Source organism: Erithacus rubecula, assembly GCF_903797595.1.
Source record: "Erithacus rubecula genome assembly, chromosome: 5".
Lineage (NCBI taxonomy): Eukaryota > Metazoa > Chordata > Aves > Passeriformes > Muscicapidae > Erithacus > Erithacus rubecula.
The window spans coordinates 26682165-26707400 of NC_136687.1; the positions used below are offsets into that span (position 1 = coordinate 26682165).

The 25236-nt window shown below is 34.5% G+C and overlaps 1 protein-coding gene across 2 annotated transcripts in view; it reads right to left on the minus strand.

The window, feature by feature from the left end:
* The window catches only part of SGCZ (sarcoglycan zeta), a 397649-nt gene that overhangs the window by 109358 nt on the left and 263055 nt on the right, over positions 1-25236 (minus strand). The window contains exons 3-4 of one of the 2 annotated variants that reach the window (XM_079307200.1): positions 11905-12006; positions 627-728 (exon numbers count right to left, since the gene is read on the minus strand). In XM_079307200.1, coding sequence (XP_079163326.1) covers positions 627-722 — 96 coding nt within the window. In that variant the 5' untranslated portion in view covers positions 723-728; positions 11905-12006. The remainder of the gene's footprint in view (positions 1-626; positions 729-11904; positions 12007-25236) is intronic. The other variant, XM_079307199.1, reaches the window with a different exon arrangement.

The window sequence follows — 25236 nt, forward strand, 5'->3', positions numbered from 1 at the left end:
TATGAATGGCCTAACTGAATCAAAACTGAAGAGTTAAAATGACCTACACTGAATTTCATAGAACAAAATTTCCTGCTTTTCTTTTTCCCTCTGTAATAGCCTGATGCTATATGAAAATTACATTAAAATAACATATAAAATGGCTTGCTTTGAAAAATTAAATCCTAGAGCCTTTATAGAGTATAGCAGGATTTCCTCTACCTAATGAAAAAAAAAAAAGAAAGAAAAAAAAGAAAAAGAAATCATGATAGCTAGCGATTAAAAGAACAAAATGATTCCTTAATTCACTGCATTTTGAACTTATCACTCTTGTTTATCTGGACATTACATCAAATGAGAGTCAAATATTCCATTCCCAGTGCTGAGGTAATTTGAAGTATAAAATATACATGCTTTGAATCTCCTTTCTTTAGGATAAAACATTTCTTTTAAGAAGGAAGCAAGGCTTCAGGAAAAAGAAAATGATTTTTTGACATGAAGAAAGCTTTCACTGTTAAGATATTCTCAAAGCAAACCTCTACTGACTGCTAATCTAGGAGGTGTAAGAATTCAACTTTGTAGTTTGAGACTGAAGAGATCAATTTATATTAGCTGCAAATTAGGAAATAAAGATGAAAAATACCTACCTTTCGAGAATGGATTTCTTTCACATATAGTGGAAGTAGAAATTCAGATATTCCTTCAAGTCGTATTCCTTTTTTAGTGACTCTCAAATTTCCCATTCCATCCTACAATCAATAATATATATATATATTCACTTTAGGAAATGACCTTGTCCAGAACAACCTAAAAAGAAGACAGTAGTTGGCTTAACCCTTAAAAATGGTGAGTGATTTCCCACTGTCCCCAGCTCTCTTAATGATCTTGGGCAGGAGGTAGATGGGCACATTTATAGCCAGAGCTTCACCTAGGGTTGAGGTATTTAACTGTGCAACCTGATGGTGACCTGCATAATTCATTTCTTGGCTGCACCTAATGCCAGGGTGCAACTGTGAATCATCATTATTCCCTATGTAGGGTGAAAATATATCCTGAATTTTACAATTGTTCAATAAAAATAGCAATTTTCTCTCTATGTATGTAAGATTTGGTAATACAATTTATTAATTGTTATATCTTGAATCCAGTGTTTTTGCTTTGTCCAGTCATTAAAATACATAGGAAAATATCATGTAGGAAGAAAATGGTTTTTAGTGGTTGCTCATCATTACTATAAGACCATGTTTCTGACTACTAAGAGCATGTTGATGATTAACAACTTCAAAAATGCTAATTTTGATTGTTTGTGTTTATTTTTCACAATAGAAATAGGAAAGGCGCCATTATAAAAGTCTGGATGAGACAAGTAAATCCCATAATTCAATGTTCAATAAAATATAAGCACAGAAAAGTGGCATAATAAGGCTTCAGCTGCACTCTTACAGGGAAAAACAATGAAACATGTTTGGTACTCAAGAGATAAAATTATTTTGCACAGCAATAGAAATTCAACATTTTTTTATCCCAAGAATCTTGTTACTATATTCCTGACAGAAAAGTAATTCTTCACTATACAGCCAGTGGAATTTAATTTGATCCACTTAAGTGCAAAATAAGCACATTTAATCTAATGCTAATTACATATTTCAAAGCCATTGTTGACTCTGGTGTACTGGAACAATGAGAACTTGCACTTTGCTCTGCTGGCTGAACCATGAAGAAAAGAACCTCTTCCTACTGGGTAAACAACTGGGTAACAGTCCTCGACTGCTATAATTGTATATAACTGCTATAACTGTCAAATAATGCTTCTTAAGAAAGTGATGATATATGTTAAAGTTTTTATATTAAATCAACAACATTTATACAAATATTTTCCCATAGAAAAATTCAGATATTTGTAGGCTTTCTAACAAATGAAACAGTGATGCCTTTTTTTGAAAAAGAAATAGGATAAATGGAATTAGAACTTGTTATGGAATGTGCAATCTGCATTAATAAAAATTAAGTCTCCATTTGATCAATCCTATAGTCATAGAATTTAAAATTTTGATAGCAAAAGATAACCTGGGAAAACACAACAAGCATGCTGTAGTTTTTGTCAGTGAATAAATACTAAACAAGACTTTGGTATTTTGATTTATTGATTTGGATATAAATATGTTTTCTAACTGAAAAGGCAAACTCAATATTCTGTTATATCTGCTTCTGTGGAATGTTTGTAACTGACACACATAAAATATATTTACAATAAAAATGGGGAATGAGGGAAAAGGAGGAAGTGAAAAATAAACACAAAATATACAAAAAATGTCAAGCTTTCAGAAAACTAGAAGTGCCAAAATTTAAGTTGCCTAAGAAGCATCCATCTGCTCTGTTTTACAAGTATGTTTAGGATAAAATTCTATATTTATATGTGATATTTGCCTACCTGAATCTCAGCTTACTGCACACAAATTGGGCAAAAACCTTACTCAGCAGCTATTCACTATTTTGCTTTCATGTCATTATTCTCTTTGCTCCTCATTTATTGTACTTAAAACTGTGCTTTGAGGGCAGTACTGTCAGTTTTCTTCTAGACTTCTGTTCTCATAAATTTGTATTACTGGAGCTATATAGTTCCTCCCAACTATTAATTAATTAAGTTTCAGAATACTTTCAGCAACTTTATATGGTGGTACTGTTCTGATGCTACTGACAGAGACCTAAAGCACAAGATCAATATGCTCATTATCTTTTGATGCTTATCATATTTCCTGTTTATTTTCAGCAGTGGGAAGTTAATTTGTATAGCAAGATTAAACTGTCAGAGTCTCAGAATCAAGGAAATGATAGAGCCTACTGTATCTATAAGGGCTTTCAGTTTTCTGAGTGACCTTTCTAAGTACTCATTCTTTAGTCCTTCAGCAGAGAGATATCCTTTCAGCAGAATCCAGCAGATTGAATGCAGACAGACTCTGCACAGATAGAAGTACTTGAGCTTCAGTAAAATTACGTGATTTAACACAAAAAGACAAAGTCACAAAAGGTGTTATTAAACTGGAATAGGGTGACTGCAGCTTCAATTATTTGATAAACACAATAATCTTCCAGACAATAATTTCCTGAAGTGTGTAATGACTGACATGAAATAAGGCTGAATAGTAAAATACAGAAAATAGCCAGATATGTACTTCTACAACATGCTTAACAAAGATGACCTCATTCAAAGAATTACTTCCCAGTATGTTTTTCTCATCCATAACCCCCCATCAAATTTAAATAAGGATTGGAATAAGAGAAGTTTTAGAATTATGCTATTACGTAAAAAATTCCAGGGGTTTTCAGAACAAACACAACTTGCTTAAAGAGTTATTAATATTAAAAAGATTAATCAGAGGAAGGTCCTTCTACTTATTTCCCAAATAAACTCCATAAATTGTATGTTTTCCATGCAAATAAAACTCAGATTATCCTTTTGTTGTGATTTGATTTTATTCAAGTGCAAGAATAGACTTGGATAATCTATGCCAGTACTTAAAACAAGTGTCAAGTCAGGTACTGGGACAGCGACTGAACACAGCTATGCCAAATGACCCCAAGTGGCCAAAGGCAGATTCCATACCTGTAACTATGCTCAGCAAGAAAAAGTGGTGGTAGAGTAAGAAGAGGGCAGGAGGCTTGGAGGGCTGGAGAGAAAAAGGATTGATTTTCAAAGTGGCCACTGCTTGAATCCAGAGTGGACATTAGCCTGTGCTTGATTGTGTTTGATTGTAATAATAATAGTAATAATAATAATAATAATAATAATAATAATAATAATAATAATAATAATAATAAATTCACTAATTATTATCATTATGTATGTTATACCATGTACAACTTTCTGAATATGAAATAAACTAACAGTGAGTCTGCTTCAATTACATTGTTCTTTTCCCTCAGACACTAAGAAAAACAACCCTTTTATATCCATAGACATGTCATATAAAGATGGTAAAAAAATCAAAAATCACTATCAATATTTTATGTTATTCTTAGAGTACATCGCATTTCAGTTATTAAAACCAGAAATTCAAATAAGAAGCTATTAAAATATGAAAACCAAGCATTTATTTTAAGCTGTTGTTTGTTTTACAACTGCAGCAACTTAAGGAAGGGTTTTACTGGCTTTGAAAATTACATTACAGAGAATGAACTCCTAAACTATACTTACTATAAATCTGTGATAATGAGAGTATAACTTTGAATCAGAGCATAAAAGAACTCCCCAGAAAAATATTCTGGGAGGCAAACAACAACAATACTGACATTCAGAGCTTTTTCAAGCTTTGACCTGCTTATAAACAGGCAGAGATTTATGTTCTATGATGATCCTGTAAATGGTATATAAGAAAACCAGAGATTAATTCACATTGTCTTTAAATAGGCAGGATGATCTTTTAAAAGATTATTTCTTCACAAGGTGCTGAGAATTCTACAAGGGTGTATTACTTATACATCCTATATAATTTCTGCCCAATAAACTCTTACAGCAGCATGTTTTATGACAACTACAAATACAAAAGATATGCTAGCACCATGAATACTCCTCAACAAGTCAGGAAGTTGGCTAAAACAACAACCTGCAGCCTATCTACAATCTAAACTACTACAACTAGTCCTGGACCACATATATTTCTGATGAAATATGTGATAGTGTGCTTTCTTGCTTTTATTGTTCTCTCTCTTGTTTTTCCTCCTTTCTTTCTTTTGTTTAAACACTAAGGCATTCTAAAAAAAAAAGAAGAAGATAAGGAGTTCTACACAAAATACTGATAAACTAGAAGTGTGCAAAAACAAGCTTAGCTACCTTCACAATAGAGCCAGTCCTCTATGACACATATGACCACAACTGGAGACCCAGGACAGGATTCACTAGGCTGGCTTAGATCTTTAAGCTACAAAATGGCAGTATTGTAGCCAAGCTCTGGACTATTTCAATTAGAAATAACATTTTGGAAGTCAGTAACTATTTCTTATAAACTCAATCCACCTAGATAAAATAACACCTCCTTGCATGAGATCAAACTCAGACCTTTAATGTTACAAAATTCTGCAAATCTATCAACAACATTGGTATATAAAAGACATTAAAGTGGAAAAAACCATCTGCAATTCCTGCCTAAGACCAGAGAATTCAAAATTTTTTGGTCTGGAGAGAAGAAGTTGGAAGGTGTGATTCTCCACGTCATGAATGAAAAATCTCATTATTTGGGATGAGAACAGAGTTTTGATAGATCCTCCAATAATTGGTCATGCATCTCATGAAGTGGGCAGTGAGAAGTCAGTAAATGACTCTACTAACAGAAATGCAGGCTTTTTCCTTAGGATCATGAACTTTCATGCAGTAGCACAGTGAAAAGCAAATTGAAGTGTTGATTATTCTGAATTGACTAAAACATTAATAAATAGTATTTTATATTTTAGGTTTGCATGGTATTTTTTCTAATTTCCTTAGTAATAACAACATATACCAAATACGTGTTTCAGTACTTTACAGCAGGAACAATTAAGTAGTTGGTGAGTCAAGAAATCCATTCTTATCAATAATATTCAAGGTTTTCAAAAGTTCTGATGTTAAATGTGATATCATGTTTTCTGAGTACATATTTAAGCCCAAACTCTGTCTCCAAAAGCTCACATTCTGAAGAAGGAATCATTACACAAAAGATGGAGGGAGAAAATTATAATAATAGATGAGTAGGGTTTAAACAAAGTGCCAACATTCAATATCCTATAAATTAATAAGCATTCAATGTCTGTTGCGTTGTAGGCATCATAGTAGAAGCTAAACATAGAATGGAATTTGGATGATGTGGCTGCACAGGTATGGAAAAGCACAGATGAAACATCTAAGTATACAGACATGCCATGCCAAAGAAAATAAAAAAAGAGGTCTGACATCAAAAGAAATGTGACTGAACCAATGTAGCAGTAGTGAAGATGGAAAAAGAATACTGATGGTAGGATGGCACAAAAAGCAGGTAATGTAGAGGGACAGTGATGGGGATCATTAGGAAGGTGAAATACATTAGCAACTATGTTGTTGATAAAATGGATGATGTACACAAAAAATTGGAAGGAAGATGACAAAGGAAATTATTTGTATTGCATTCCCACATGCAAAAACCTGGATTTCATAAACAGAGCTGCAAGATAATTCCAGTTGGAGAAAAATGGTACTTGGATGTGATTGTGAATGTACAATTGTAGGAAAAAGTGTAGGCAGCAAAAGTCTTGCATTAACAAAATGGATAGTGGCATAAGCAACATAACAAGAGAGTATTTTCCTGGATTACTACTAAAGATAACTGAATTTCAATAGCCAAAACACAGGTAAAATTATAGCAAGCTATTCACTGGAATGGCAAAAATCTGGATTGATGGAAACACCTGCCTTCATCCATCTGCTGACAATAACAGCTGACACTTTGTAAATATCAGGGTAAAGCTAGGGAAGAAATTACTGTAGTACAGTGCAGCAATGTTTAAAGAGGAAAAAACTAAGGCAAAAGAAACCCATGAAAAAACATTGAAAAGAAAGAAAAGTCAGACTACTATCCAAATTTACTTGAACCAAAAATTCCCTGAATATATGTTACTTTAGAGTGGTTTTTGAAAGTGTGGAGCATGATCTGGTTCTTCAATTATAAAATACCTATATTTATATATAATATATACCTATTGTGACAATAAAATGAGGACAAACCCCTATGTCATGTTTAAAATTTTAATTTATTATAAGGGGAGTTGTTCTATTTTTCATTAAAACATAGGTGTGTCCTTGAATTTCACCATTGTGAGGCTGACCACTATCATCTTTGAAAGGTTGTGGCAGTCAGGAGAGGTACCTAAGAACTGAAAGAAAGCAAATCTCACCCCAGTCTTCAAAGAGAACAATAAAAAGGACCTGAAGAACTGGCCAGTCAGCCTGATCTCAATCCCTGCAAAGGTGATGGAATGTCTCATTCTGGAGCCCATCTCTATCCATGTGGGTGACAAGAAGGTGATCAGGAGCATGGATTCACTAAGGGCAAACCACCCTTGGCCAACCTGATTGCCTTTTACGATGAAACAACTACCTGGAGGGATGAAGGGAGAGCAGAGGATATTGTTTAACCTCAAAAAAGACCTTCAACACACTCTCACAACATTCTTGTAGGCAGACTCAGGAAGTGTGGCCTGGATGAGTGGATGCTGAGGTGGATTGAGAACTGGCTGACCCCAAGAATCATTGTCAGTGACCTGGGGTCTGGTTGGAGGCCTGACACTAGTGGTGTCCCCCACTATTCAGAATTGGGAATTGTTTAACTTATTCATTAATGACTTGGATGAAGGGGCAGAGACATCCTCAGCAGGTTCACTGACACAAAGCTTGAGGAGCAGCCAGTACCCCAGAGTGCTGTGCAGCCCTTGAGAAGGGGCTCAGCAGGCTGCAGAGAGGGGCAAAAAGGAAATTTAATGAAGGCAAGTGCAGGGTCCTGCACCAGAACAGGCTGGAAAGCAGCTCTGTGGAAAATTGGGGTCCTGGTGAAAAGAAACTGTCCAGGGGCCAACAGTATTGAGTGTGGGTGTGCTTATTTTGTCCACATAAATTTCGCAGTTTATTTAATCCACTTCCCTGTGTTTGAGTCCTGGTTGTAATTTCAGCACAAAATCTTCAATATAATTTGGTCATGCTGAAAATTTAATCATACATTATTCTTTTATTTTTCAAGTAAGTGATTGCCTGACTTCAGAAAGAAAAATTTAAAACTGATATAAGGGGACAATAAACAAATATGCTCTGTACAGTAGCAGTCAACATTGTTGTTAAGCCTGTAAAAAATATTTACCTATAAGAAAAAAAAATATACAGCCCCACTGGTTTGTTGTGTACACATATGGTAATTATTAAAATAGAGAAGAGGTTCTGACATTTTTCTAAGAATTTCTACAAACAATTTTTAGGACCTACCCTTATTGTGTATTCCATTGAACTACACTGAACTATTGTAGTATTGTCTAGATTTTGAGAAGTAAAAAGATTACTTGGGCTGCAATGCCTTGCAATTCATTCAGTCACATGAATGAAATAGTTTGTGTTAATGCAATTACATGTTTTGTGCTTTTCATGTTTGGACCTTGCTCTTTCAAAAAGCCTGACACAACCAGAACTTCAGTTCTTGTGACACTAATCTCTAAGTGTGGCAGCAGAAAAACAAGAGCTAAACAAGCATTAGTAACTCTTTTGACAGCATTTATAACCATTCAAAAATTATAAAGCATGTTTTCAATTGAGCAGTGGGCTTAGTGCAGATGTTTTGTAAAGAATATTATTCTCTTGTACTATTATGAAGTCTGCTCTATCTAAACTAATGTGGACACAATGGTTTGGTTTTCTCTTGTTCTTTCCCTTAAAGGCAGATTCTATATCTTCTTTAGGCAAATTACGATATTGTCTCTACTTCTTTAAAAGTATTTTCTTCATGCATAGCCTGAAACTCCAGTGCTATAATGCATTTACTTTTGTTTGCCCTTCAGATATATTATTGCTTAGACTAAATAACCACAGTTAATTTTCTTTGTGTATTATTTTGCATCTTAATGCTTCATGTTGCTCCTAGTCTGCCTTTATCACCCATATCTCTCTAAGTAGAATAAAAAACCAGAACAAGCACAGCTTGTGAACACTTACCATGGCTAAGCAAAGAAAATTATCTCATTTGCTGATTTCAGCATGTCTGGTATTTCTGCAATATTGTTCTGATTCTGATTGATATGCTAAAAATCAGATATTGTCATCATAACAAATAAATTTAAATATTGGATTCCACAAACTGGCTAGACAATAACTTCTCTTTTATGTACTTATTAGAGTACTTAACCTGTCTATAAAAGGGACAATTTTTTTTTTTTTACCTCCTTAGCTTATGATGACTAGTCTATTGATATAATAGACTATATATAGACTATAATAGACAACATTACTCTAATGGCTGCTCTTTTCTAAATAACCATTCGGTTCATATAAGTAATAAAAAACTTACTGAAAAAAAATGTAGTAATTTGCCTTCAAAATCCTTAATGTCAACATTCTTTGTCCCCTAAGACTTTTTTTAATAATAAAATCCATGCTGCTCCGTCGCAAAAGACTGAGAGCCATTTTAAGACAAGCTTCATAAGCTCAGACCCTTACCTGCAGGTCTTAGTCCTATATTTAAAATACTCCCTGATACAGATTTCAGCATCCAAAGAAATTTGATTCTTAATTTTTACTTTCTTATATTAAGGCATGTGTACCTTCCTAAGTATTTTGCTATAATATGACTTTGTATTCATTATAAAGACTTAACTTACAATAACCTCATGAGCCATACACAGAGGTACTGAGGTACTCACAGCCAAACACATCCTTCAGTAGTTCCCTGGGCTGGCACTTTTATTTAGCAAAGTGTCCTTTTCTTACAGCAAAATAAATATCATAAAGTAGGACCTATTACACTGCTTCTGTGATCACATTGTAGCATTAAAGAGCATTAAAGAAATCAATTTTTAAAGCAGTCCAGTCTAAGGATCCTATTACTGCCAAAAGAAAAAGTATTTTCATGTGTGTAAAAAGTGTTGTATCAAACAATTTTACTATTCAAGAAGTGTGACTACATAACACTGAAGTCTTAATATTATCTAAGTTCAGATAGTTGCTTAGTATTACAGAACAAACACTGCATGCCTTCCAAAAGAACTTCTACACATCTTTTAATAAAAAAATCTTGCTCTATTGATACACTCAATAAAATAAATGGGACAAAGAGCAAAGTAGTTTGCTGTAGAGATCCATCTTGTGCTATCAGGGCAAAGAAAATGAAAGTGTAAGAAATGCCACAAAGTTGCTTGAAAATAGCTCCTTTTTTATCTAACAGCCTGCTCAATTGAACACTCATCTCCTAAATTGCAGCTTCCAGTTCCTTCTCTGCAGTTCAAAGAGAGTAAAAATACTAACCTTCAGTTTTTCAAGGAGTGTTAAAACAACAATGGATAAAGGACTTACCCAATCTATTTGCATATAGCTCAGCATAACAAAAATCATTAAGAAGTTGTCAGTTGTGTTGGCAAATGGGAGGAACCTTGTAAAGGGGATAATTTCACAAGAAAATATGAAATAAAAAACCACTGCATCATTTCGAGGGATGATAGTTTGTTCTCAGATATCGTAAATTTCCTATGGTGTGTCTAAACTGATCACAGAAGCACAATGCAAGATATGGATTTGTGAATCAACACTTCAATGGCTTGCTGACTTACATAACAGGGAAACTTAAGGGACTTTAGAAAAAAGTTTAGTATCACAATTCAGCCCCTTAAAAGCATCAGAATCACCTTTGTCATGAGATAATTTTCAGGCAGCTCTGAGGTCGAAGGCTGGACACAGAGCAGCTACCTGCTGTTGTGGTCACAAAGGAACTGTGGAGGAAAATTCTTCAGTACAAGTTCTGTGCTGAAACCAGGGAGTACAGACCCATATCTTCCAAAAGCAGAAATCAGGAAGGAAAGAGTCCCTGCACATATACTTTAGGAAACTAGCAGAAGACCTATGTGAAACAGAGAAGCCTATATGGTGCAAAAGGATATCAATAACAATAGGCATGAGAAAGTGAAAAAGTGATTGACCAGCTGGAAAGGAATGCAGGAGTACCAGACATGGAGGTTGAAATGGACACCCTCCAAAGCAGCTGATTTAGGAAGCAAATGGTCCAATCCCCAACAGCAAATGTAGAACCCATCTCAGTGCTAGTGGAATCAAAGGTACAGGTCACTTCACCAAGAATCATGAGTTAGGCTGGATTTGAGATTCACCAGCCACCTGATATTACCTCATACAGCTGATTTGTAATGATAGTAGCAATATAACAATCTAAGGAGAGAAGGAGGTTGAAGAATTCAAATTCACATAGTACATCTTTTTGAGGAAGAACAGTAAGGCAGCATGGATAAATCCACTTGTTTTGAGGTTCAGACCAAAAAAGGAGAAAGAACTGCTAAGTCACTGCAAAGGACATGTACAAACTTAAAGAAGAAAAACAAAACAAACCCCAAACAACATTACCACTTTGGGATTTACTTCGAAGACCAGAAGGATCTTCTGGTTAGGTAGATAATTAGACAATGTACTTTTGAAGAGTGAACCAAAGCACAGTCCTCAGTGATAATATAGGTGGCTGGCTAACATTTTTTATGAATACAGCAGGAGACAGGATGAAGAGGAAACTCCTGTACTGCTTTTGTGAGGAGTAATAAGAGTGGATAGGCACTGCTTCCCTTTTGGTTCTAATTAACAGAGAATAAAGAGTGAATGGGAAGATTAAGTGGTAATGTAGTTCAGATTGGTCACAAAAGGACAAAATTCTTGGAAGTTAGATTAGAAGGAAAATAATTAAAAGTAAAAGCAGTGCTTTTCAAGAAGGCAAACTCCAGTGAAAGGACTCTTAGTTAAAATTTCCTGGGAGACTTGCCGAAGGTGAAAAAGAAATTAGAGTGAAGTGGTAGCTCTTTAACAAACTAATTTACCCAAAGGAGAAGAAAGGCTTCTGAGAGACACTGAAGAATATTAGCATTTCGTATGCATTTTTTCCTGCATTCTTATGCATTTTTTCTAAATTTCTTCTTTAGTCAAAAGGTCAAAATAAATTGGTTTTCTGTTTTAATTGGTGCACCAGTGATAAAGGATTAAGATTCTGAAAGGAAAGGATGTACACATTTATGAGTAGTTGTATAACCTACGTATTTTAAAGCCCAATGAGTGAAATGACCTTCATCTTGAGGTATACAAAATCAGCAAATGATAAAATATTAGCTAAAAGGTGTCTACAACAGTGACATAGCTCAGAGCAGTAGAGTGCATCAATCCCTCATTTCCCCACTTACTCCATGTTGGCTCACATTGTGGGGCAGTTTTTCTGCATGTGAAGGGGATTCCTTTTGGATGAAATTAAATCAGAAGGTCTGTTCAAAGTGCAGCAACAGTCTCTAAAAGGAACAGAAAGGTCTGAATCAATGTGTGATCTGCAGCACAAGCAAGTCCCACAGCAAGTACCAAGTGCACATGCACCAACAGAATGCTCTCAAATACAGAGACCTCCTGTGTTTTTCTGCATCTTTTACCACTTAAAAAGCTAAAGGTCTCAAGGTCAGCAACCAGTTCACCAGATGCCCTCAAGCTAAAGTTGTTCTTTTATATTATATCAAGATCTCCTATGGTTGAATATATTTTCTTCTTGCTTGAGCTGCTGTATCCCTCTTCAGCATTTTTATTATTTGTCTCACCTGCCTGCCTATTTTTTTTTCCTAAATTAACTTTTTTTAAATTTTTAATTTTTTTTTTTTTCTAAATTAATTTCTAAATTTTTCTAAATTTCCCTTTTCCAACCCTCCTTTTCCATCAACTTCTTTGGTCTCATAGAAGATTCAATACGTTGCAGTCATAGTACTAATTATGGTCAAGGGTCTAAGCTATGTCACTTTGTGTCCTTAAGTTCTGCATATACTCTCAGTTGTACCCAAGATTTTGAAATTCCATCTGTCCAAACACAAAACTGCACATCACCTCTCTTTTATCCTGCCTTTTCCTCATACAAAGGAACAACTGAGACATTGAAAGTCATAATTTCATGGTGTCTACTTGATCATTTGCCTCCATCACAAGACTTAAGATAACATCTCTTCCATTCTAGCCAATACCCAAACACAAAGTTAGGAAGCAATAGGCACTATGTGTTGCATTTAAGTGAACAACAGCTGAAATAAGACTTGCTTTGATGGAAAAGGGCATGAAAAGACCCATGTGTTCCTGTCACCTCCACTAAACAGATGAAAGTAAGATCTGGCACTCTCTGAAGCAACAGCAGGAAGCCTGGACAGCTGAAAGCAACAGTCTGTAAAATAGCTTTCCTTTGGCTGTCTTTGAGCAACTGTACAACAAGGATTTTTTTTTTCCAGGGCACCAGAGTAATCTTAAAATAAATAAACATGCATACATATACTCTAGCTTTTGAGTCCTTGGTACAAACTGTTTTTTCTACTGATCTGTTCATATTGCACCATGGTAGTTTTTTGCTGTGTGGCTCATAATTATACAGCCTATGAGTAAAAAGTCTGTGAGAACTCATAAAGGATGGATGAGAGCAAACTGTAAAGGTGAAATCTAGAAGGCAGAATTGGCATTTATCTTTTAAAAGGCAAAGGAGTTGCAGTAAAGATCAACTTACCTCGAATCCTTTGAAAAATATCATGAACTCTACCAGAAGAGAAACCAAAAAAGCTATTTGTAGGAAGCTGAAAGATGCCCATGAGAGCTATGAGATGGAAAAGCAATGAAAAACCAAAGCAGGATAAGGATGATGCAAGGGGCAATGCAAATAAACATTGAATAATAAGGGATGTGAGGGGGGGAAAGTAAGAGAGATACAAAGAAGGACTAAAATTGATGACATTGCTCAAATTGGTGAAGAGAAAGTAAGCACACAATAATAAAATACAAAAACATGTGATTCATGCCTAATGATAATAAAACAATAAACAGTGAACTTAGAATGAGGGAACTGAGAATCAAGTGAGTGTTGGTAGAATATAGAAACTGAACCAGAAAGATCTTGCAAAAGTTGTGCAATATTCATTTGAAAAGATTTTGCATAACTTTTTGGACAGACATATCAGGAATGATGCACAGTTTAAGCTATGTTGCAGCAAAGGGTGGGGCAGTTGACTTTTGAAAACCCTTTCCTGACGTTCTCTCTGTAATTCTTTTCAAATTTCTATGCAGAAACTATTACATACAGTATGTATCTTTGCAAGATACCTCATCTTTGTTGAGAAAATCCTTGTATAAAATGCATTTCAATCTCTTTTAAGCCCACTCTATAACACTGCACATATCCAAGCAACACAATTAAAGAAAAATCAAAAGACGGTAGAATACATTAAAATTTACACTTTACTAATTTTTGCAGAATATATTTTTTCCATGTTTACTGTATCTACAGGACTTTACTGAGACCATTCACAGAAATAATGTTGTTTTCATACAAAATTTTACAGATATCCAAATGCAGCATATCTGCATATTTTTGCAAGCATATTTAATATTAAAATATACAAAAGAAACAAACAAAAAAAAAAGAAAGAAAGAATTTTAAGAGATGAGTAATAAAGTATATCTGAATTGTCAGTGATTGCCCTTTTGGTTGTTATAGGCATCATAATTTGTTCTAATATTACCCTTGAATAGAAACAGAAACATATTTAACACGTAAATTTCAGCACTTATTGCTGCCTTCATTATTCTGCAAAATGTAGGTACACTTAGTTGATTAAAAAACTATATTTGCCTTGACTTTCAGGATTATGATAAAATTACTGTAGTGATCACCAATAACTGACAGTTTTATTGTACTGGAAGAAAACAAAGTACCCTTTTCATGTCTAAGTAACTGATACAATCTGTATGTGTGGGGTGTTTTTTGTGGAAGAAGTAGTAGAAAAATGGAACAAACAATTTCTTACTGTGCAGACAGTAAGGCAGTTTCAAGAATACCTACATAAGTTATTCTGTAGTGCAATTATATATGCAGTAAATTATTCACATACTTATATTCCTCAACACTCACAGGAGAAAGGTGAGCAGGGTCCTTTTTTAGATACAGAATGGAAAGCAAAAGAAGAAAGGCCCTGGAAATTGGGCTGACAATAGACTGAAAGTGATCTGTTTGATTATGTTCTTTTAACAGAAAACTGAAATGAAACCTCAGAAATCCAGTTGTGAGTAGTGTACCACTGTGCACACTGCAAAATAAAGATATCCATATGCATAATCACACCTAAGTGCCTCTGTCAAATAATAAAGAAAGAATTATTCAAACAGATAGAAGGGCATCAAGCTTTCAAAAACAATATATATAATGTTTGATCTGCCTGGTAGGTAAACCTTTCAAGTTATCTCACCTGACAACGCACCTGAAAAACAGGTCTAAAAACCATAGAAATTTAGAAGTGTGCCTTGGATTACAGGAAATATTTTCATACAGTATCAGTAGTGGTGCATGTATTCTTTCAGTCAATTAAAACAGCAATAGAAGCACAGAACCATTGCAGCTGGACTGCACCTCTGGTGTTTGACTCTTCCTGCCTCAGTGCTCACAGCAGCTACAGCAGCTTGCTTAGGACATTGTCCACTTTGAACTTGGACTGCTTCCATGGACTGGAAAGGTTCCTTGGGCAACTTTCTTTAGTGCCTGATCTACCTTACAAAAAAGAACAGATCCTTTGGGTGAACTTTACTTAGCTTTGAAAGATAATGATTTTATCTCATTTTTTTGCATTACAAAAAAAGAAAGAGAACAGAAGATATTGGCAAGGCTCAAACCTGGAATATGATGAACTAACATGAACCCCATATTGTGAAATGAAGAGGTTCCCAGTGCCTGCTGCAAAGGAAATCATGAGTCAGGTGAAGGCACTGAGATTTCTGCTGCCCATTTCTTGTCAGTATTTCAGCAAATGCATGCAATGCAATTTTCAGCATCTGAGTTTTAATATCTTGACAAAGTTTTTAAGAATAATATAAATGTGACAAAAGATGAGATCTAGTGCTTTTTCTTATTATTTTTTCTCCCTGATGAAAATCAACCCTATTATGACAACCTGGTCAAATGTGAAGTTTATTTCCAATTCTTATAATAGAAGTCCAAATGTTATCATAATAGTTACACAGAAATGGAGACCATAAGCAACCTGAGTTGATTTCTTCAGCAATTCAATTTTACTTAGTTATCCTTACACTGAGGTTGCCCAGAGCTTTGAAATTTTTCTCTCAGATAGGTACTGCCTTTTGATGCCATGATGCAAAGTCAAAATTTAGGTTGGTACTACCTTCCATGCATCATGCACACTTTTATACAAATGTCCAAAGAAGTCAACTTAACAGGTCTAATAAATACTATATGCAGACTGAAAAGCATCCTATCTCTACATTTCTGACCTTATCTTTGTAAATCCAATGTTTGCAAACGTTCAGAGCCATGTTAGTCCCTATCTTCACCATAAACAATTTACATAATAATGGAAAGAGTAGAAGGAGAAAGTGTTGGTAACCTCAGTTCCCATAAAGTAATCTGTCTTAAAGCTCCTGGTTGTCAATGCCATAAAGAGCTTAAAGAACTCAGTTATGTCAAGATCTTAGACATTTTCTGAAAGGCACCTTTTCCAGAATGTATTTTCAGATTCTAATTGCATTTTTCCTTGCATCACACTGACAGATATGATCACATAATGCTGAGTATGTTGCTATTATATAGCACTCTAGGAAGATAGATTGCATTGGCTGAAGTATCCTACATTACCAACAAGCTTCATTGATATCTAAGACTCCACAGTATATTTCAAGAATGTATTTAACAATTGCATGATGAATTAAAGCTGCCACTGAATTATTTCAGAAGGAAGAAAAAGACTCTAACCAGCAAAACAAAAATGATCACAGAGTAAACAAAGGACTACATTAAAACAAGTAACATGGTACCAGAATCCTAAATGCTCTTATATGCACTGTTTTAGCACATTTCTCAAAAAAATCTTTAACCTTATCTCCACATATTCTGAGATAAAATACATGAAGTACCATTCTGAGATTAGAGTCTAAGTTTACATGTGTAAGAAAATAGATTGAATCAAGACTAATAAAAGAGAATGTTAATAGGTACACTTTATATGCCATTTTTTTTCTTCTGCATATGTATATCATACAGATTTCAGTTTTAAATAATGAAAAATTGTTGGCAGGTCCATCTGTTTTGTTATTCCCTTTGGAACAGGCTAAATATAACACAGAGGTCTGGAATAGATTATATGTTGTTTTTTTAGGTTAATTTGATCTTGTATTGACATTAGTATACGTCGAAATTAATGGGTTTTTAATGACAGTACATGCTAATGATTAATTAGAAATACTGAGAAAGGGTGAAAGTCTAGATTTTAAAATTATTAATATGACAAGTTTTTCAATATTACTATACATGAAACTGAGGACATGTGGAAAAAAAAGAAAGTGAAGAAAACTTAAACCAGTTTCCCTCTTCCTTTCATTCTGGGAATAAAAGGAGAACAATAAACTACAGAAATAATATTTGCTTATATCAAGTCTCTAAGTATTCTCTCAAAATCCCCTTTCCTCAAAGTATTTTTTCCAGAAAATTAAATAAAGACTGCAAAAAAAGAACGAATACCAGATCAGTATGATAATTTATCTACAAAAATAAAAACACACAACACAATTGTCATTTTGACACAAGTTTATGAAACTAAATTATAGTTGCAAAAAAGAAAAAGAACTTTACATTCCCCTACACACACTCAATTTAAAAAAAGAAAATTAGTTCGAAACAAATTTTAAAAATGGTAAAAGTATTTTCAAATGGGAAGTCCTTAAGCCATTTTCTTCTGGAGTTACAAAAATGAATTTGAGTAAAAATGGACTGAGATAAAACCATTCAGTGAGGGAAAAAGGTCATTATTTGTAAAGATACTTAGAACAATGAGATTCAAAGGAGTCTTTCCCAGACCAATGAGTAATAAATGTTTTACTTATATACAGACATTTAATGTTATGTAGCAATGATATTGTTTCACCAATTGAAATACAATACCTCTCCATTGCCCTATAATAAGTGTGATCATTAAATGGCTGATATAAAAAAAAATCTGGATTTTGATGTGTTGTTAATTTCTCACCCTTATTTACCTCACTTATTTTTATGAATTTCTGCTGCTACTCCATACCCCTTTAAACCAGTTTTTTCATTCGTGTGTCTCTTTCCATTGACCTGTAACTTGGGAATTCCATTGCTTGTTACTTGCTACTTGTTATTGCATATTTGATCTGCGTTTCATTCTTCATTTCTATTTAGCAATGATCTCAGTATCAACTAAACTTGCTGGGTTCAAAAAGCTCTCAGTGGGTTGGCTTTGGCTATATTTGAGGCCTTTTGTGCAGATTTTGGTTTTCTTTTTGGTGTTTTTTTTCTTGTTTGTTTGTTGCTTGGTTTTTTGTTTAGCTGGTTTGTTTTTGGGCTTTTTGTGTGAAATCACCTTTATTTCTATGTGTACTAGATAATGTTCATTTCAAATACAGTAATTAACAACCTCTACACATTTCATTGTACTTTCTCTATGAACTCTATCATAACATTTTCTTCCATATTATTGCATGTTTTGAAAATTTGGTTAAAGGTAGATTATTTTTGATTGATGCTTAATAGCAGCCTAAGACATAGACTGTTCTAGAACAATTATATAATTTGCAGAGCATTCTATAAAAATTAACATGAACACTGAGCTATATTCAATTTTCAAAACACTTCAGTCACTTCATGCAGATAATAATTCCAGTCTGACTAATGACATTTCTGAGTCATATATGCTTGAAGAAATAGCTCAGTAAATTCAATGGCCTGCATACACTCTGTCTAGTCAGCAAGAGATTTCTGTGTGGAAATTTATATGTATGCAAACAATGACAAACACTACTTTAAAAAGGGCTTTTGACACAGCCAGGCATGTTCTGTGGAATCTGAGAAACTGCAAATTGTTTACAAGAGCAAACCACTAGGTAAACCACTGGGTAAAAAGGGAAGGAAAGAGACCAACATAGTTAAGACCTGGTGATCAAAATAATAGGCAAGAAATAAATACGAGGCAGTAGAAGTAGTGACAGATATCCTAGGAAGAGTACAGGGATGCTGCCTGGCTGTGTAGGAATGTTAGGAGGGCCAAGGTGCTGCTGGAGTTTAACTGGACAATGAATGTGAAGAGTGAGTGCTCCTACAAGTATGTCAGTCAGAAAAGGCAGGTCAAAGAAGGCCATGATAAACAAAAGTGATAATCCAGTAACAATGGGTGAGGAGAAAGCTGACATATTCCACACTGTTTCTTCTCCAGTCTTCACTGTCACTTTCTCTTCCCTCATCTCTCCAGTGAGTGGACAGCAGGATGGGGTCTGAGGTAGGAAAGTTCCTCACTGTAACAGAAAATCCAGTTTCTGACCACATGGACACAGTTGTGAACACAGTTAAGGGTATGGGACCTGATGACATGCATTCCTGAGTCCTGAGGGAACTAGCTAATGTAGTTGCCAAGCCACTCTTCATGATATTTGAAGTTTGTTGCCCAGAGAGGTGGTGAATGCCCATCCCTGAAAACATTCAAGGAGGTCAGGGAGGTCAGGCATGATGGGTCTTTGAGCCTTGCCTAGATTAATGTCCCTGCTCATTGCAGTGAAGTTGAACTGACTAATTTTTAGTTTCCTTCCAACTCAAACTACTCTATAACTAGTCCTACATTGTAAAATTTTATTGGTAAAATTGGTAAAATTTATGATTATGCTTGGATGAGCACATGGAGCATAACCCCTTCCTCCTGCCCCCAAGAAATCCATAGAAGATTTCTGTAGGTGAGAATCTGGCAATGCTGAATAGCAGAGCTCCAGAGAAGGACAACAAAAATCTAACAATTTCTACCAAGACACACAAGGGTAGAATAATGGCATGAACATAAACAGGCTGGTAAACAATTATCTGAGTGCCAATCCTGCTGAAATACATTCAAGGCTTACAGCATACCAAGGCTTGGCATGCCAAGCTAAATATGAGACCAAAGGAAAATTCTATCTCCCTCTACTTGGTCCTGATGAAGTCACATTTGGAATATATGGCCAGTTCTGCATTAGCCCCACTCCAGTTCAAGAGTGACTTAAAACCAAAGCTCTGTGCAAGACTACTAAGATGGTCAAGATCTCAGAGAACATATGCTGGGGGAGCTGGAGCTGTTTAGTGTGGGGAAGATGTGGATGGGGAAGATAAAAGTTTTAACTACATGGGGAGCAGTTACAAAGATGTGGAGCCTCAGCTGTGACAATATAACGAAGGTGCATCACCACAAATTGTTCACTGCTAGTCTGAAGCTGCACATTAGGAAAATCCATTTTTCTAGGAGCAGACAGTGTGTGAACACAATGTTGAGAAAGACTCCATACTTGGAAGATTTCAGGACATAGCTGAGCTTGCTCTGGTGTTCATGGCACTTGACACAGGAAGCTGGGACAGAGGACTTCCAGAGGTCCTGTCTATCAATTTTCCCATGAATATTTGTGTGCCAAAGAATTAATTGGAAGAATCTCTACATATTTGCAGTTACAAAAGAGATAACATATTTTTGAAAAATGCTGCTTCCTGGAAGATTAAGCAATGTAAAAATTGAACAAAAATATTACTAAAAAAATTAAAGCTTTGCATATAAAAAAACCTGTAGTTTTAAAAAGGAAATTATTTAATTTAGAGGTAGTATGAAGGTGTTGCACAGCAGAAAGATAAACCACAGCAAGAGGCAGACCAGAGAAAAAGTGAGTGCCACAGAGAGTTGTCATATGAAAATGAAAGAGAGGAGCAAAATTAAATTAAAACTTGGAAAAAAAATTGTCTAGCTATGTAGATAATTTGTAGAACTCCATGCCACATTTCAGTACTAAATTCCTGTGATGCAAAATATAAGCCCAGGATTAAGTAATAGAATTTTGAAGCAGGAAAAAAAGCCATCCTGTTAGGATTTCAGTACCAAACATGCACTAACAGATTTTCTGAAATATTTTCTGCAATCTGTGCTGGCCTCTGCCAGAATGCAGGGCAAGACAGTTCACTGTTGTCCCTGGAAAAGGCTTGGAGGGTGGAAAGCCTCACATACTCAAAAGACAAATTCAACATAGCCTCTATCTTTTAAAAGGTTGACAGCACTGAAGTACCCATGTGACAAGACCCAGGAGTTTGATCTTTCCATTTTTCTATGATAATAAATCAAGTGGTGATACAATTTATTCTACTATGGCTTTTTGAAATCCAGCAGGTAGAATTATGCCCTGTTAGCATAAAAACAATACATTATTACTGCCAAGTGCTATTTATCATTTCAGATGTTAAATTCTTAGTGGTATTAATTATTTATAGGGCAAAGCCAACTCAACTATTAAAATGTAAAATAAGGATGCAAAGTGTCCTTTGATGTATATATACAGAAGTGTCATAAATCTTCCAGCTGGGTATTTTTCCAGTTAAAACCCATCAATTTACACGAACTTATCAGAAGTGTTTTGTGCTGTTCAGTGTAAGTAAGGCTCCTATTCACTAGGTAATACAACGTGCTTTGCAGCAAGATCAGATAGTTGCAATTCACAGAAAGCATCTTGTATGAGCAGACTTTGGAGTCCTAGTTTTGGAGCTCCCTTTGCAGCAGATTGGAATAGCTGCCAATTGAGGCACAAGCTTTTGCAGGGAAGAACACACTGTACTTGCAAGTGTAGTAAACACAGACACAAAAAGCATTTTTCTTCAAGATGACAAAGTATCAAAGTTTCTCTCATAGATAGAGGAGTGGAAATGCTTTAATTAGAAACTACTGGTTTCATAAATTATTTGATATTCTAAACCATGATGGAAACTATAAAAAATGAGAAGCAGTCTGGCTTGTGCATTAAGCCAAGTGTCTTGTTAAAGTTTAAATAATTCTACATGGTGTTCCCCTCTTTAAATAAGCATAAATATAATCAAGCAAAAAAAAAATATTTCTAGGTATTAATATTTATATAAATATAATACATTTATACAAATATATATAATAGATATAATACATAAAATATATGAAATAAATATATACTATATAATATTATATATATATTTATATATATAATATATATAATATATATTTTATCTATATATATATACACTTATAATCTAGAATAACATTTTTAAAACTAGAAACTGGGGAGGGGGGAAGGAGAGTCAGAGAAGAACCCTAAATTTATGCAGAGGCTGGGGAAATTATTACTTTATTATTTTATACATAATTTATGTAATTACATTATACTTCTGCAAGTTTAGATGATCACTTTTTTGAAATTAACTTTCAAATGTAACTATGTAAATGTTACTAGAAGTAACTACAGCGTTAAAATATGTGAGTTGACTCTAGATCAGGGGTGAATAAAAGTTCCTAAGAATCCTAACAGAATCTTGTGGTTGCACTGCATAATGTAACTCAACAGGTTTCATGAAAATAAACATATCAGTAAATAGGCTGATCATGAGCTACCTTGTCCTATTAAGAATGTTATTTCAGAGATTTAGCTGACTGTAGAAAGAGTAGTGCAAGGCTTCAGTTGTACAGTCATTAAAACATAATTTCTGTATATTCCCTTGATGTAAAGTGTCTGATTCTTCTGTATTAGGCAATTTACAAAGTCAAGTTATACAAAGCACATCCTTACATTATGTCATTTAACAGATGACAACAACACTGCAAGGAGTTTGTAGCTATGATTTCAGCTTAAAAGTGGCACCAGCAGTTGAGTTTGGAAAAATGTATTCCTTGTTATCTGAAGGCAGGGAATACAATTTTCTCAGACTGACTCCACGGGGTGAGAGGGCTTTGCTTAGGTTTTTGGGTTGGTTGGTTGTTATTTTAATATGGCCATTGTTATGAGACAATCGAGGCAACAAAAAGCAATCAAAGACCGTAAAAGTTTTCACAAGAAAAAATTTCAGTGTAATACTGAGAGCTCAGGGAATTCAAATTGTTAAATCCTGGGGTAAAAGTATGATTGTTCAGAGATTGCATAGGCAGTGTATCTACAGAGGTATATGTTTTCTTTGCCAAAATAACACATCAGCACTGCATGAAGATCTCCAATGGCATTCACCTTTTTGATAAGATGGTAACTTATCTCATAGCCTTCAAATAAGTGAGACAGAGCATCTAAAGAACAAATAACTGCTCCCCTTATTATGAGAAATAAATTGAGCTCCTTAAGCATTTTATTTTAAAACTTATTTTCAAACCACTGCATATGTACATAACTGATTCTTAAAATTCTTCTTATTTAATTGTTGTTCCTTTGGGAATAATACAAGAAACACCCCAGTATTTCCACTGGGGCATCAACCCCAAATTAAATTCAAAATCATTGGGGGTTTTTAAACATGTAAATACATCTCTTATTATTATTTCATTTTATATTGAATAAGAAAGAGTAATAAATATTTGTATCAAAATCCCTAAATTGCATTGATCACAACTATTTTATCAAGCAGAATGCAATACTGCATTTTACATAATCTCTGTCATAAATGCTGCATGGTGGGCCTGAGAATAGCTGCAGTAATGCTTTCCTCAAGTCTCATTTGGGCTTTTCTTGTAGCACCAGAACCACTGCAAAAGAGGAATTCTTTGCTGAACTGAGTGTAGGCATCATTATCTGATGCTAACAAGACAGAGACCATCAACTTTCTAACACATAGCTGAGTGTGTGCATAGCATGAGTCTCTTATAATAAAAAATAAAGGTCTTTACTTACGTACTGAAGTACCTTTAAGAACTAACACAGTATTTACACTTCTATTTTTTTGTTCTCAGCAGAAGAATAAAATGTTCAACAATATTTGCTACAGGAAGAATTTGAAAAATAGAAAAGGAATTTTAATTAAAAATTTTGCTGTTCTCTTTCAATGCTTTGAGAAAATGATATCCTCCAAAACACTAGATTAATTATTTTTGAACTGGAAACCAATTACATTATGTTCTGTTTGTACTCTATCACTGCAACTTGCCTGAAGCATGCAAAATGTGAACAGTGATCACTTACACAAGTTTCCAACATATTGATTTTTATGTTTATGTTGTTTCATAACAACAAAAATGAAGGAAGAAACTCCAAAAAGTATGATATGCATACATATAAAGCCATATATTTTTATATATATAAAAATACACACACATATATGTATATAGATGGGAAGAGAGAGAGATAGTTGGATGGAAACCAGAAACCGTAACAGAACAGAAACATGATATTTTGGGATACAATCATTTAGATATTTTTAAGGTTCTTCCAATATTTCTGGCACATTACTATTACTATTTATTAATTTTATTTCCTCACACCAGGGACTAAAATGAAAGATCACATTATTCTCAAATATCTTGCATTTTTGTATGTGAGAGACCTATCAGTAACATTTGGTATGAGATATCCTATATTGCAATGTTCTAACATTATGTCAGACCCCAATGAATAAGATATTTCATAACTGCAAGGCTAAAAATGTAATCTCTGTGTGGTCCACTAATCTCCAATACTTACATCTGACTAGTCCATACAACTTGTTGCAAGTGCAGAGAAGGGCTGAACACAAGAACAAGAAAGATTTGGGGAAATCCCCCCAAAACTGTACATTTTAGGAGCAGACTGTTGTGAGCAGAGTAATTTATCCAGCTCACCACTTCATTCTGAAATGCCCATGAACAAAGTGGTCACTAGCAAGCCCTACAGGCTAGATCAAATTCTAATATATCAGAGTCAAAAAGCTTTTATCAGAAAAGTGAAAACAAAATCACCAACAATCCAAAACTAAAAACATTTCTGAATAAAAATGTCAAAAATATCACAGTTATGGGTGTAAGAGGGCTTTCTTAAAAAATACATGTTAATCAGAACAAAATTTAAAAATCCCTCCAATAGTTCCAAAACTGCTCTAAAAAATCCAATGCTTAATGACAGAATTAAGATTTAATATTCTTTGAAGAAATTTCGAGATCTTGGGTACTGCCATACTAACTCAGACCCCAGGTCTGTCCAGCAGTACACCCTGTCCTGACAGATGTCAGCAGCATTTGATTAGAAAAATGATAAAACAGGACCAGTGCAGAATGATACTTGCCCAGCTGTAAAGGCTCTGAGGTGAGACCTTAACTCCTGTGTTTAATAACACTGCTGAATATATTTTCTATTAGTTGGTTTAAGCTTTTTCTTTAAAACCTATTTTTATACAGTTGCCCAGCTGTGATCTTCACAGAACTCATTTAAAGTAATGTGTTTAATGTTTCCACTTCTAATTTTATAGCTCCTTATCTATTCTTTCATGTTTGAGAACCATTCTTTATAAGGCATAACTTTCCATTCTGTGTTCCACTTCTCCAATATTTTATTCTCAAGATGCAATGAGAAGAGTTTCATGGCATATTTGAAGTGGGAATTTAGTTATGGATGGATGGAGTAGGATAATAGGTGTTCAGGACTTCTCTGTTAAATTCCAATCCATAGCTTGCTATCCAACTAAGCCACTGGCCTCAAGTTTCAGAAGTTCTAAAGTTCATATCCCTTATTAT